General features: G+C 41.9%; 1 protein-coding gene across 1 annotated transcript; it reads left to right on the top strand.

Moving 5' to 3' along the window:
* Positions 1-225: 225 nt before the first annotated feature.
* mob3a (MOB kinase activator 3A) lies at positions 226-10,631 on the top strand. The gene is made up of 4 exons (XM_053625796.1): positions 226-526; positions 4,164-4,697; positions 8,287-8,489; positions 10,303-10,631. Exons 2-4 carry the CDS (start codon positions 4,280-4,282, stop codon positions 10,330-10,332), a joined length of 651 nt encoding a protein of 216 aa, XP_053481771.1. The 5' UTR covers positions 226-526; positions 4,164-4,279; the 3' UTR covers positions 10,333-10,631.
* Positions 10,632-12,184: the final 1,553 nt, after the last annotated feature.

Genomic DNA, 12,184 nt, shown 5'->3' with positions numbered 1-12,184 from the left:
TAAGTTACTAAAAACAAGGGTTAATATATAGTTCATGTTTGAGAAGCAGTACAGTAAAGCCAAACCTCTTTCTCCAGTAAGTTTAGTCACATTGGCTCCATCCCAAATCACTCTCTGCTCCCTCTATACATAAGTGCGTCACACTGTGTGGGAGAAACAGTGGTATTTACGCCCTACGTAGTGCACTCAGTTTCCACAGGGGAGCCATTTTGGGATGGAGTGTGTACAGTAGAGCTGCGTGACGTCGTCAGGAGAGGAAGTGGACTTTGTTCTTGTGCTCAAACGCTGAGGCGTTTAACAAACTGTAACTCTATCTAAAGCTTCAGAACTGTCTATGAAAAGCGGCTGTGCGAGTAAGAACAACCCGACACGAGTCCTTGGGCTGCCAAGAATGTAGCTTTAGGAGTTGCTGGACATTTATTTTTTTTTGTTACATGAGCTACTGGCGGATAAATTAGACTGATAAAATTAGCGTCCAAAAGGCGGTAACATCAAAGCGGAAGTAGAAAGTATCCGAGGCTGGTCGGTAAGTTTGCTCCAACTTCTCTAGCTCTAAATGTTGCTTGGTAATGTTGCTAATTTGGACGAGTTAGACGTTAAAGCTTGGATTTGTTTGGTAAAATGGTTCTTGTGTTGTTTCTAAGAAAAAAAAAAAGGAAACGCCTTTTTTTTTTTTTTTTTTTTTGGTGTCAGCAAAACGCCTCAGCGTTTTATTTCTTTTTCCACACACGGACACGCTTTCTGGAAAGGTTGAAATTCTGAAATTTATTGTTATTTAGTATGATTAGAGATGGTTTACAGGTTTGCTCTGACACCCATCGTGTGCAACAGGTAGTTCTTTAAAAAAAAAAAAAAAAAAAGGAAAAAAAAAAGTCCAAATAACATTCATGTAACGCTTCAAACTCAACCTTAAATCTCTAGCAGTTATTAAATAAATAAATTTAAAAAAACCCACTGGTTGTTGTTGCTTGAACTGACTGAGAACTGGGAAAAGTTTGTTTTCTTTAAATAAAATCGTTTTTAATTTCTTTCACTGCTTAGGATTTCAGAAACGTATACTATGATGGGTACTGGCAGGTATTTCTCAAATGATGGGTCACTAAAGTGTTTAAAAAAAATAAAATAAAAAAAAGAAGTGTGCCTGAATTTGTCCTATCATTATTTAAAAAATAAATAATTTTTTAAAATATATATATATATATTTATATATGATTTTTTAAAAAAAAATCGAAGCATGCATTGCACCTGGTGTGACCGATGAGGCAGGACAGAAGTGCGTAAACTCACCGGTAATATTAAGTAACGCTGTTAAAACAGGATAAAGAAATGAAAAACATGCGCACGGACGCAGAGAACAAGACAGATTTGACAGAAAAATGGCATGAGAAGGCGTAGCAACGAAGAACAGTAATGCACAACGCATATTACTGTTGGGCCCTTGAGCAAGGCCCTTAACCCGCTCTGCTCCAGGGGGCGCTGTATCATGGCTGACCCTGCGCTTCCTAACATGCCGGGATATGCGAAGAAAAGAATTTCACTGCGCACATGTATATGTGATCAATAAAGACTCATTATCATTATATAAGAAGGCAAAGTAAGCGCTAATCAAACACAGAACAGGTGAAGACAATCAGTAACAGACCAATGATGCGGCAGGGGCGGAGACAAACGAAATTGTCGCAGTTAACCTAATACCCGTCCTAAATAGTATCCGAGAATAGGATTGACGTGTCCCAAATCGTAATAAGTTGAAACGAGTATCCCAAAGGTACCCGGCTGGTCATCTATTTCCGGTAGGTTTTCGATGCGCGGTGCGGATCCGTGTTGAGTTTTCCAGCTAATATTGCCCACAGCTCCTTGCGCAAGTGATGGAGGAGGAGTTTTGTGACGGTTTTTGCCTCGCCGAATTCGACCCGTAAACGTGGTGCGTCGTCGGTATTTAAGCGTAAGAACTTAAATGCCGGGCGTTAAATACGGAATAACGAGCGAAGGAAAGCTGAAATACGTAGATGAGTTTTGTTTACGGTGACAGCAACGAGGTTATCTTCCGTTACGTGACGTGCCGGTGTGTCCCGGTACTCGCGTGCTCTTTTGCTACACGCTCAAAGATACGTACCGTTCCTTCACCAAAAGAGTACATACTGTTAGCGCGTAGTATTACTATATTAGTATACTGATCTAGACGTCAAAACGTCGTGATGTCGTCGTTTGTATCAGTATCGCACCGTGTTAACGATAGTGTTGCAATCATGATACATCGCTATATCGATACGTCACGTCGTCCCTAACAAACGCGTATAAATTCCCCCAGCACCCCCGACGTGCTACTCGGGTTAGTTCGGTAATTTCCCATTTCGAGGTATTCAGGGAGTTGTTTATACCACACGTGACACTCAGACGGACATTACTCTCCTCGTTCAATGGCCTATTTTTATTCTTATTCTTTAGTTTTTAACTTCTCTTCCTTAATGCCGTTAGACCGTTATTTTTCCACACGGGAGCGGTTTTACGGTCTCTCGCTCCATCGTGTCTGCATCTTGCATTTTCTGCGCTTTACAACACATGCAGTGGGAACTCATCCTTCAGAAATATGTCAATAGTTCAGCATCAGGGAGAGTAAATAAAGCCTAGACGACACCCGGGCCGAGAGCGTCTTGAGCGAGGTGGGCTCAGCCCGCTACTGAGTGAACTCTAGTGGGGTTCGAATCGCAGTGAGCAAGTGATTCGACTCTGATTCAATCCGACTGCAGGAAGTGAATCAATCATGATGTGTGTTTTGAGTAACTGTATTATTATTATTTTTTTTTTTTTTTAAGTAGATTAAGTGAGCCAAAGGACAGAGCCTGCAGATAGAAAGTGCGTTCTGGAGATTTGTAATGGTGAAGAAAAAGGAAACGAACACAACATTTTTAAACTAGTTCTATATAATTATCCAGTAATTTACTGAGTGCTGGCTCCATGTTCTCCATGCTTTTTACTTCCTGGCCAATGAATGAAAGCGTTTTAGGAGGACGTTTTCAGACTCAGCAGTATACAGTATATACGTGTCAAAGCACTTTTAGACCAAAAGCGATAACCTCATTACTTTAGCACCTCAGCGACATGGTAATTGTCACACAGTAGACATGTGGTGGTGTTGTGGGGTTTTTTTCTAATCCAAGCTTGGAGGATTAGAAATTCTACAAAATACCATAAACAATCACAAGTTACTCGTTGCTCATACCTCTTAATAAAGATAAATGTGGGCTGGCACACGAAGAGTTGATCCGTCCTGATTCTTGCCATTTACATTGTTGTGTTTAGTTCTGCTTAATTGACGTAGCAGGCTGGGAACCTCAGTCAGAAAGCTGTCCATCAGGCATGCTTATTAGAATATTAGGCCACGCCCCTTAGGAAAGTTCCCTGCTTGGTCTGATCAGTGAGTTCAGCTGGTGTCTGAGGAGCTTTTCTTTTCTTTTCTTTTTCTTTTTTTTTTCCTTCTTAACCTTGTTTTTTAATCGGGAAGTTCGCTTCAAATTCTATAGACGGAAATATTGCCTTTAAAGCACCGTCGGTGCTTTTTAACTCTTAATTAGGATGTTTTTAATTGGTAAAGCTTTAAAGATCGCTTCTGTGAAAGGAAACGGCTAGTATTTCGTACCGAAGGGTTTTGTTGGCGTCACCGGGGTTTCGATTACTTTAGAAGTGTGATTCTGTCACTCGTCATTCTGGATTATATTTCTGGAATATGGATTATATTTCTGGAATATGGATTATATTTCAGCGTGATTACAGATGAAGAGGTTTGCTGTGAGGTCCTTGGTGTCCAACGGGTAGTTGTTTTCCTTGAAGCAATTCAGAAATGCCCATATTATCCACGCAAATATTCATAGAACTTAAAATTGCTTCTTGTCCAGGCAGTTATGTATGCTAATTAGAATATTAGGAAACGCCCATTGGGACAGTTCCCAGAACGGTCTGATTGGTGAGTTAAGCTGATGTTAGAGGAGCTTTTTCCCCTGTATTTCCTGCTGAAAAATTCAGTATTTTTAATGTTTTACAACATATTGCCTGCTACATTGTTTTATTTTTTTTCTTCTTAATTCTTATTTGAACAGCTGTCAAGTCAAATTCCTTACAAGTGAACCTCTCTCTCTCTCTCTCTCGCTCGGTCTGTCTTACAGAATTTCTCTCTGGAACTGCAAAACAGCTGTCGGTGACTTGAGCGACAACCTTCCCGTTCGCGTTTGTTTTTATTCACCCCTTATCCTCTTTCAATAAACCACACCGTCCCCTCGCCATGTCTCTGGCCCTGAAGCAAGTCTTCAACAAAGACAGAACGTTCCGGCCCAAGCGCAAGTTCGAGCCAGGCACGCAGCGTTTCGAGCTGCACAAGAAGGCGCAGGCGTCCCTGAACGCAGGTCTGGACCTGAAGCTGGCCGTGCAGCTGCCGCACGGCGAGGACCTCAACGACTGGGTGGCCGTGCACGTGGTGGACTTCTTCAACCGCATCAACCTGATCTACGGCACCATCAGCGACTCGTGCACCGAGCAGACGTGCCCCGTGATGTCCGGAGGGCCCAAGTACGAGTACCGCTGGCAGGACGAGCACAAGTACAAGAAGCCCACAGCGGTTTCTGCCCCAAAGTACATGAGCCTGCTGATGGACTGGATCGAGGTACAGATCAACAACGAGCAAATCTTCCCCACCAATGTCGGTAAGAAAAACTCCAACACTTCATTCTGTCCAGTATACGTCACCTTACACCACAGGGCTAGATTTTCTATAATAGTAGCTCTGGTCACATGTTTATGTTAGTACACTCAAATTACAATCTCTTCTAGTAAATCATTTTTTTCAAGGCTCAATCGTCTCCTTCAGAATTTTTTCCGCCCTCAATTTTCTTCCTCTCTTGGCCAAGACTAAACGTGAAGGCTATCACGTGCTTCCTTTGAGACACGTGAACCCAGCCTTCCGCATCTTTTCAAAACACATCGCGGAGGAACGTGCTGTCCACCCTCTTCTGCATACGTGGGCTGTCGAATGCCCGTGATTGGCTAGCGATTGACAGGGGAGAAAGTATGCCACCCCTCCCACCCAGAGAGCATGGGCAGATTTGCTCTCTTGGACTCTTTGTCGCGAGTCGAACTCACGATCTCCAGACAATAAGGCGAGCACTCGTTCTGTTGCGCTGCTCAGGAGCCCCAGATATAATTTTACCCGGTTCTTTCACATCTTCGTCTTCATAAGGATTTTATTTCTATTTCCTAAACAGCATAAGTTTTCAGCTTCGGATTACTGATGCTTATTTCGTTGCTCAGTGACTTGGATTTCTAAGGCTATTCCTAGGCATGAGCCAATACACCAAAGCCATACGAGATACCAGACATATCCTAATACAGGCTTCACAACACTTTGAAAGAAACTGACACAATATCAATACGTTGTATTGTAAGAAATGCCGATCAGGTGTAAGTTTGCATGTTCTCCCCGTGCTCGGGGGTTTCCTCTCCCAGACCACAGACATGCGTTGTAGACTGACTGGCATCTCTAAATTGTCCGTAGTGTGTGAGTGTGTGTGTATGTTTGTCCACCCCGTCCAGGGTGTCCCCCCCCCCCCCCCCCCGCCTTGTACCCCGGGGATATATAATTTTTTTTACCTCAGATTTTAAGGAAATGTTGTCCAAATGAGAAAGATTTCGATTGTTTAAAACATCCGATGATCCTCTAGCTAACTTTTTTTTTTCTTCTGACCTCTGACTAGTAAAGACCCGGTTGTGGACTTTTAAATGCTTTACATTCAAATTATATGCAAAGTAAAAAAAAAAAAAAAAAAGCACACTGACACCCAGCAGGACTGACCGTAATTCACACTGAGTCAGAAAGATGTGCTGATGAATATCATTTCATTAAAATACCACACGTTTAAGATTGAGCTTCTAAGAAAGCAGCAGGGTCGTTCCAAATGACTCAGGCGCCTTTGTCTCGTTGTCACCCTAAACCTGGCGCCTCGCTGCTCCTGCACTCATCCAAGCGTCACCTTTCAAATCAGGTGACGCAGTCCGGCTCAGGATATAAATACACCTTTTCACAACGCTGCCAACCCACAGAGAGCTTAATGGCTTAATTAAATCTCCATCAATTTGCTATTTGTAAAGCACACAAAGGCTAAGGAGAGGTCCACGCAGCAAATATATCATACCGTGACATGCGAAGACATCTTCGTGATACGTGGTGCACGGTACAACGTGACGCAGCACAACGTGAACATCGACGTTAAATGATTTTCTCCTAACAAAAAAACCTCACCACGTCGACGCTTTTTTTTTTTTTATTAATCCGTTTATTATTAGTCTTAGGTTATGCGGAGCGTGCAGTGTCCCGTGAACGAGCTGTTACTATAGAAACAACAACGCATTAGAACAAGCACGTTAACGTGAACCTACTGTAACCTGTACGTTACAGCCGGGGCGAAAACAATACACGCCTTCTGACCAATCAGATTCGAGAGTTCAGCTGCGCTGTGGTATACCGAGAATTACTCCACACCTTCTGACCGATCTGAATCAAGAATTTAACAGCACTGCGGTGTCGTTATCATGAGCCGCGATCAGCAGGAGGTACGTTAAATTGCAGTGGGAAACATGATACTTGATTACGGTATATTAAATACGTTTTCTGTCTCTCCGAATAGTAAAATTATGCAGGATAAGTCTGTGTTATGTTCTGTAACATGACTGTATTTGGGTTAACTTTTGGGAAATTTCATGCTGAGCTGTACTAACGTGATACTAATTCACTAAACCCCGTCAGTACGTTGACATGGACAACGATAATCCGATATGAACCCGATTAAGATGATACTCTGATTAAGAAACTAGCATGTAAACAGAGATTATTGATGACCTTAATCCGACTAAAGTCATACTCGAAGTAAACACAAATGGAATTAAGGCGTGTGGAGTATTCCTACTTTAGTCGCATTATCGACGTGCGTTACAGACACGTACACACCTTAATCACACTATTAACGTCGTGTGGGAGTTTTCACCGCATTGTGAGACAGGACACGTACACACACGGCAGCGCTCGACCGTTTGACGGCAAACAAGAGAGCACGGCTGCGTCCCAAACCGCGTACTTACCTGCTATATAGTAAGAGAAATACATGTATCTCAGCTACTATATAGACGGTAAGTACGCGGTTTGGGACGCAGCCCACGGCTTCAAGCGGTCGTCTATTTGCACGTACAGCACGACAAATAATTAACCGCACTTGAAGCGTCCGTAAAATTAAACATGAAACACCCAAAACTGTACACGATCCCATAACGAAGACCAACTGTACGTCGATACGTGAAATTCTGGAGGGAACGTCGGACGGCGTGGCGTGGGGACGTAATGACGTGTGCTGATAATCACTCTATGTTCTATAACACGTAACACAGGAACATGAAAGGAATATTCTAAAAGTGACTCATGTAAACACCTGAATCAGAATATCGTCTTATTTAGAATAAGGTCAGTAATTAGATTACTGCTGTCCATGTAAACGTAGTCAGTGTTGCTACGACAGATGCTGAAGAAATAGATACACAGAAATGTGCATCAGAATATCATTTACAGTGCTGCTGATAGCGTATTGTCGTATCACTCGCTTGTAAGGTACTGCAATACGCATACACGATAACTGCTCGGCATTTTCTGTTTCAGACGAGTCCACATCGGTTTCTTTAGTCTTGAGTGGCTTCAGCAGTGGGGGAATTTTTGCGTGTGGGTTTTAATGCAGCGTGCGTGAGTCATGGTTTTCATATTGTGTTCAGTATGACAACTGAGAGGAAGTTCAACAAGGCGAGACGAAAACAGCAATTGCCATTTGAAAGCAGTGGGTTTTTTTTTTAACGTGGGGCTCTTTAGCATTATCACTGCAGGACAGCGTTTATGCCGCGACAGCGGCGAGGGTTCGTGTAACAACACTGCAGCGTCCGAATCTAAAACCCAGTTAGCACACAGCTATTCGACGCAAGCGTATCTATCGCAGCTTTATAACCGCTGTTATCCGCGAGCGACCCGGATATTATCTTGAAAGTGCATCTGAAAATGTAAATTGTTGAGAAAGTGATTATACAAATACTTCGTTGTACATTTCAGACGCTCTTATGCGTGGAATTTATTTTCGAGTATTTGATTGCTCTTCCGCAACCTGCAAAATTTCAATTTCGGACGGTACGATAGAAATTCCGAAATGCTGATCTCCGACTTGTGATGTAAGAGGTTTGTAACGGCATGATGGCTTTAACCCACAGGTACACCCTTCCCCAAGGGCTTCATGCAGGTGGCGAAGAAGATCCTGTCACGTCTGTTCCGCGTCTTCGTGCACGTCTACATCCACCACTTCGACCGCGTCAGTCAGATGGGGGCAGAAGCGCACGTCAACACCTGTTACAAGCATTTCTACTACTTTGTTACTGAATTCAACCTCACGGACCACAAGGAGCTGGAGCCACTGGTCAGTGTGTGTGTGCGTGTGTGTGTGTGTGTGTGTGTGTGTGTGTGTGTGTGTGTGTGTGTGTGTGTACTTTGTGTGCCAACTTTTGTTTTTTGAAAATGTAGGCTAGAGACCAGATAGGAGCAACAGCCTTCAGTAACGTCCCAGTAACACGTCCGTTAATAGTTTCCGCCTGGTCGACTGCATCCACATGAATGTTGAGTAAAAGCTAAATGAAACCCTGAAACTCCTCCGTTGTGGCTACTCTCAGCGTTCGTAGGAAATGATGTCACCGCACCGCATCCTCCCGAGAACTCCTCCCACTTCCACAATGACTCTTATGTAAGGGCAAACAGACGCAGGTATTCAAGCAGGGTACGGATAGTTCTGAACTCACGTTAGTAATCACACACGCTTAGAAAAGGGTACTTCGCAGGTTCGTTAAGGGTTCGTTAAGGGATTTTTTTAGCGCCTACCCGGGATGGGTAAGCACACTACGTAAGAACCTTAAAGGGTTCTCCAAGAGGAAGAGCCAAAGAAGTGAAGTTGTCTAACATGCTGTAATGTTTAATAGAATCGCATTGGAAGAGAGGGCGAGAGTGCCACTGAGAAATAGAAACTAGATGTGTGTGTGTGTGTGTGTGTGTTTATATCTTGGTGGGAGCCGAATGTCCCTACAAGGATAGGAATATATGACAGTTTTGACCTCGTGTGGACATTTAACTGGCCCCCATGAAGAAATTTATTTATTTATTTATTTATTTATTTTTGATTACCGAGGTTGAGCTTGGGGTTAGATTGAGGTGCAGCACAGCATTCATTAGCCGCATTGATAATAAAGACGTCAGTGGAAGGACAATACACATAAAGATAGGTAGACAAGTGTGTGTGTGTGTGTGTGTGTGTGTGTGTGTAAAGAGAGAAAAAGAGCAGTGGAAAGTGTACACAGTGTGAGTAGGACAGTGTGTGTGTGTGTGTGTGTAGGCGTATCAGTGCTATTTTGTGTGCGTACATTTTTTTTTACATATTTAAATTTCCATTTAAATATGTAAAAAAAAAAAAAAAAAAAAAAAGAGCAGATGGAGAGGGAGGAGAAGCAAAGACGCCTCACTGTGACTAACAACCCATTTTGAGTGCCTGTGGGAATTCATAGTGCCAGCGTGATTCACTGGGTTTTCCACATCATCACACCCGGTCTCTGCCCATGCTTAAAGGGAAGGGTTAGGCCAAGAAAATGTCACGATCAAAGACATGTTTGGCGTCTAAAATCTCTTTTGCTCTTACTTGTAGCTATGACGTAAGTGTTAAAATCATATATATATATATATATATATATATACTCAGTACATGATCAGCAAGTCTGTTGGAGACACTGAACATCCGCACAATGCTAAACTGGTAGCCATGAGCATTTGTTTCTAGTTGGATACGTTCTCCTCAAAGCTCCAGCGAAAAGACTACAGGTGTACTCTCAAGATACCAAACACATTTCGGGTGCATTTGCGAAGAAGGCTCTTTAATTGCAAGAATAATTCTTTAATTGGTCTTAAAACACACTCAATAGTGATGTGCTGCCTTCGGGAACAGAACCAGTGTACAAGCACAACAAAAAAAATGATACTTTTTTTTGTTTGTTTTGTTTGTGCATGTTGTTTCATGTTTCAGGTGTGATTTTTGTTCACGTGATCATATAATACATAATAACGTGAAGCGTATGCAAATTGCTCATCAGTGACTATATTAAAGGACTGTTTGGTGTGTGTGTGTGTGTGTGTGTGTGTGGTTACACGTTGTGTGAAACGACTACCTACTGTTTGTTTCTCTCTCCTTACAGAAAGAGATGACATCACGGATGTGTCACTGAGCTGGCGTCCCGAGGTGGTACATTTCAAACAGATGGGCCGAACCAACGGTTTAAAAAAAAAAAAAAAAAAAAAAAAAAAAAAATCGAACCAAAATTTCCAAAGACTCTATTTTTATACACTTTTAACGTACTGTAATATTCTATTTAGCGAGAAGTATGTTAACATCCTGAATTGCTCTCTTTCATGTGTAGAAATGTTTTGTTTTTGCTAGAATTCAGTATTAGAAATCCTTTTATTTTCAATTTTGATCCTAAATCAGTTCTGTAATTGTTTGCTGTTATTTTTTTTTCCCCCTGTCTGAAGCATACAGATTATATTTGTTAATATTTATGTATGTGTTTGAGACATTAAACATATTCTGCTAAATATATTTTCTTGTCGGTCAGAATGGAGATTTTTGACATAACCGGGGTTTTTTGTTGTTGTTGTTGGACCGTTTCCCAATTTACAGTTACAACAGTTTAGCATTGCGCAAGAGTCTTACCACTTACAGTAGAGTACTTCAGCTACAAGTTTTTACCATCAGTTCATATTATTCACACACTACAATATACAGTGCACTCTACACCTGCTACTTTAACAGGAACACGTACACCTGAGCATCCATGCAATTAGACAGTCAGACAGACAGGTTCAAGCTGACAACGTGTCAGCATGGTAACGCAAATAACCTCATAACCTAATAACGCTTCACAACCGTGGTGAGCAGGAAAGCATCTCCGAATGCACACGTCAAAACTTGAAGCGGGTGGGCTACAACAGCGGGTCTGCCGATTGGACGGTTGTCTTACATAAACAGGGTGCCCATAAATTAATAGCACAGGTAACAATTTCACATTTTACGCAGAAACATTTTTCTTCTGAATGTAACATGCAGAACATAAAATTCACACATTTTCACTTCATTTTGATCGTTTTTATAAGGGTAGCCCTTTTTATCAAAAGACCGTCACACTTCTAGCAATTTCCTTCATTTCAAATCAACATAATTAATGTTAATCAGAGATATAGATACAAGCAGCGATCTGCGGGGTCCAAGCACCCTTTGCTCCCAGAGTGGGTAGCGCTCGACAAATTGCACTGAACAGCAAATAAATAATACATTATAATATTCTTACCCCTAGTGTAATCATGCACATATTAAGTGTTTTCCTGCTCTAACTCACCTGACTCAACTAATTAAAAGCCTGAGTTGCAGTGGGTGTGTTAGAACAGGGGAAAATACTCAAATGTGCAAGATATGAATGTGATCAAATACACACAGGAATATATCATAGATTTTTGGGTTTTTTTTTTGCATAATTGGTAGTGCACTACTAATCAAACAGTTCACAGAGTGGCACAAAATGTACTTATTAGCACACTTATGACTAATAATAATTGCTACTGGTCATTTAGAAATTCACAACAGACAACACAGTGGCATAACACAGTTTATCCACCAGGTGGCGCCATGAGCACTGAAAAGACACCATGAAAGCTGAGAGTAAAATGTGGAATTATTTTTACTCAAATCTATTTTACAGCCCAATTGATAAACGAGCTTAAATGACAATCTGAAGCATTTTAATGACAAACGTGTGTGAAGTGTTCTGCTGTGTTCTGTTCCTTCGGGGCAGAAAGCTTGTGGAACAAACGGCGGCGTGCCAAATGGAGAAAGAAAACAAGCTAAATCTAAGTGAGGTCCCTCGGTTGAGGCGTTTCAAATGGAAGTTGCACAGGCTCATTTGACAGAATTGCATCATTCTTGAAAATGGGTGAGGTTACTAGCTTGTCCCTGCAAATTCTAGTATATTCTACAGGGCCCAGTTGTGGCTTAGTGGTTAAGGCTCTGGGTTACTGATCAGAAGG

Source organism: Ictalurus furcatus, chromosome 5 (assembly GCF_023375685.1).
Source record: "Ictalurus furcatus strain D&B chromosome 5, Billie_1.0, whole genome shotgun sequence".
Lineage (NCBI taxonomy): Eukaryota > Metazoa > Chordata > Actinopteri > Siluriformes > Ictaluridae > Ictalurus > Ictalurus furcatus.
This window is presented reverse-complemented; position numbering and strand designations above follow the sequence as displayed.

What these genes read in the sequence shown, in the direction of transcription:
- mob3a (XM_053625796.1), top strand. Translation starts at nt 4,280, where the DNA reads ATGTCTCTGGCCCTGAAGCAAGTCTTCAACAAAGACAGAACGTTCCGG. An exon ending in AATCTTCCCCACCAATGTCG is followed by an intron (nt 4,698 to 8,286) that starts GTAAGAAAAACT and finishes TTTAACCCACAG; the next exon opens with GTACACCCTTCCCCAAGGGC. An exon ending in ACAAGGAGCTGGAGCCACTG is followed by an intron (nt 8,490 to 10,302) that starts GTCAGTGTGTGT and finishes CTCTCCTTACAG; the next exon opens with AAAGAGATGACATCACGGAT.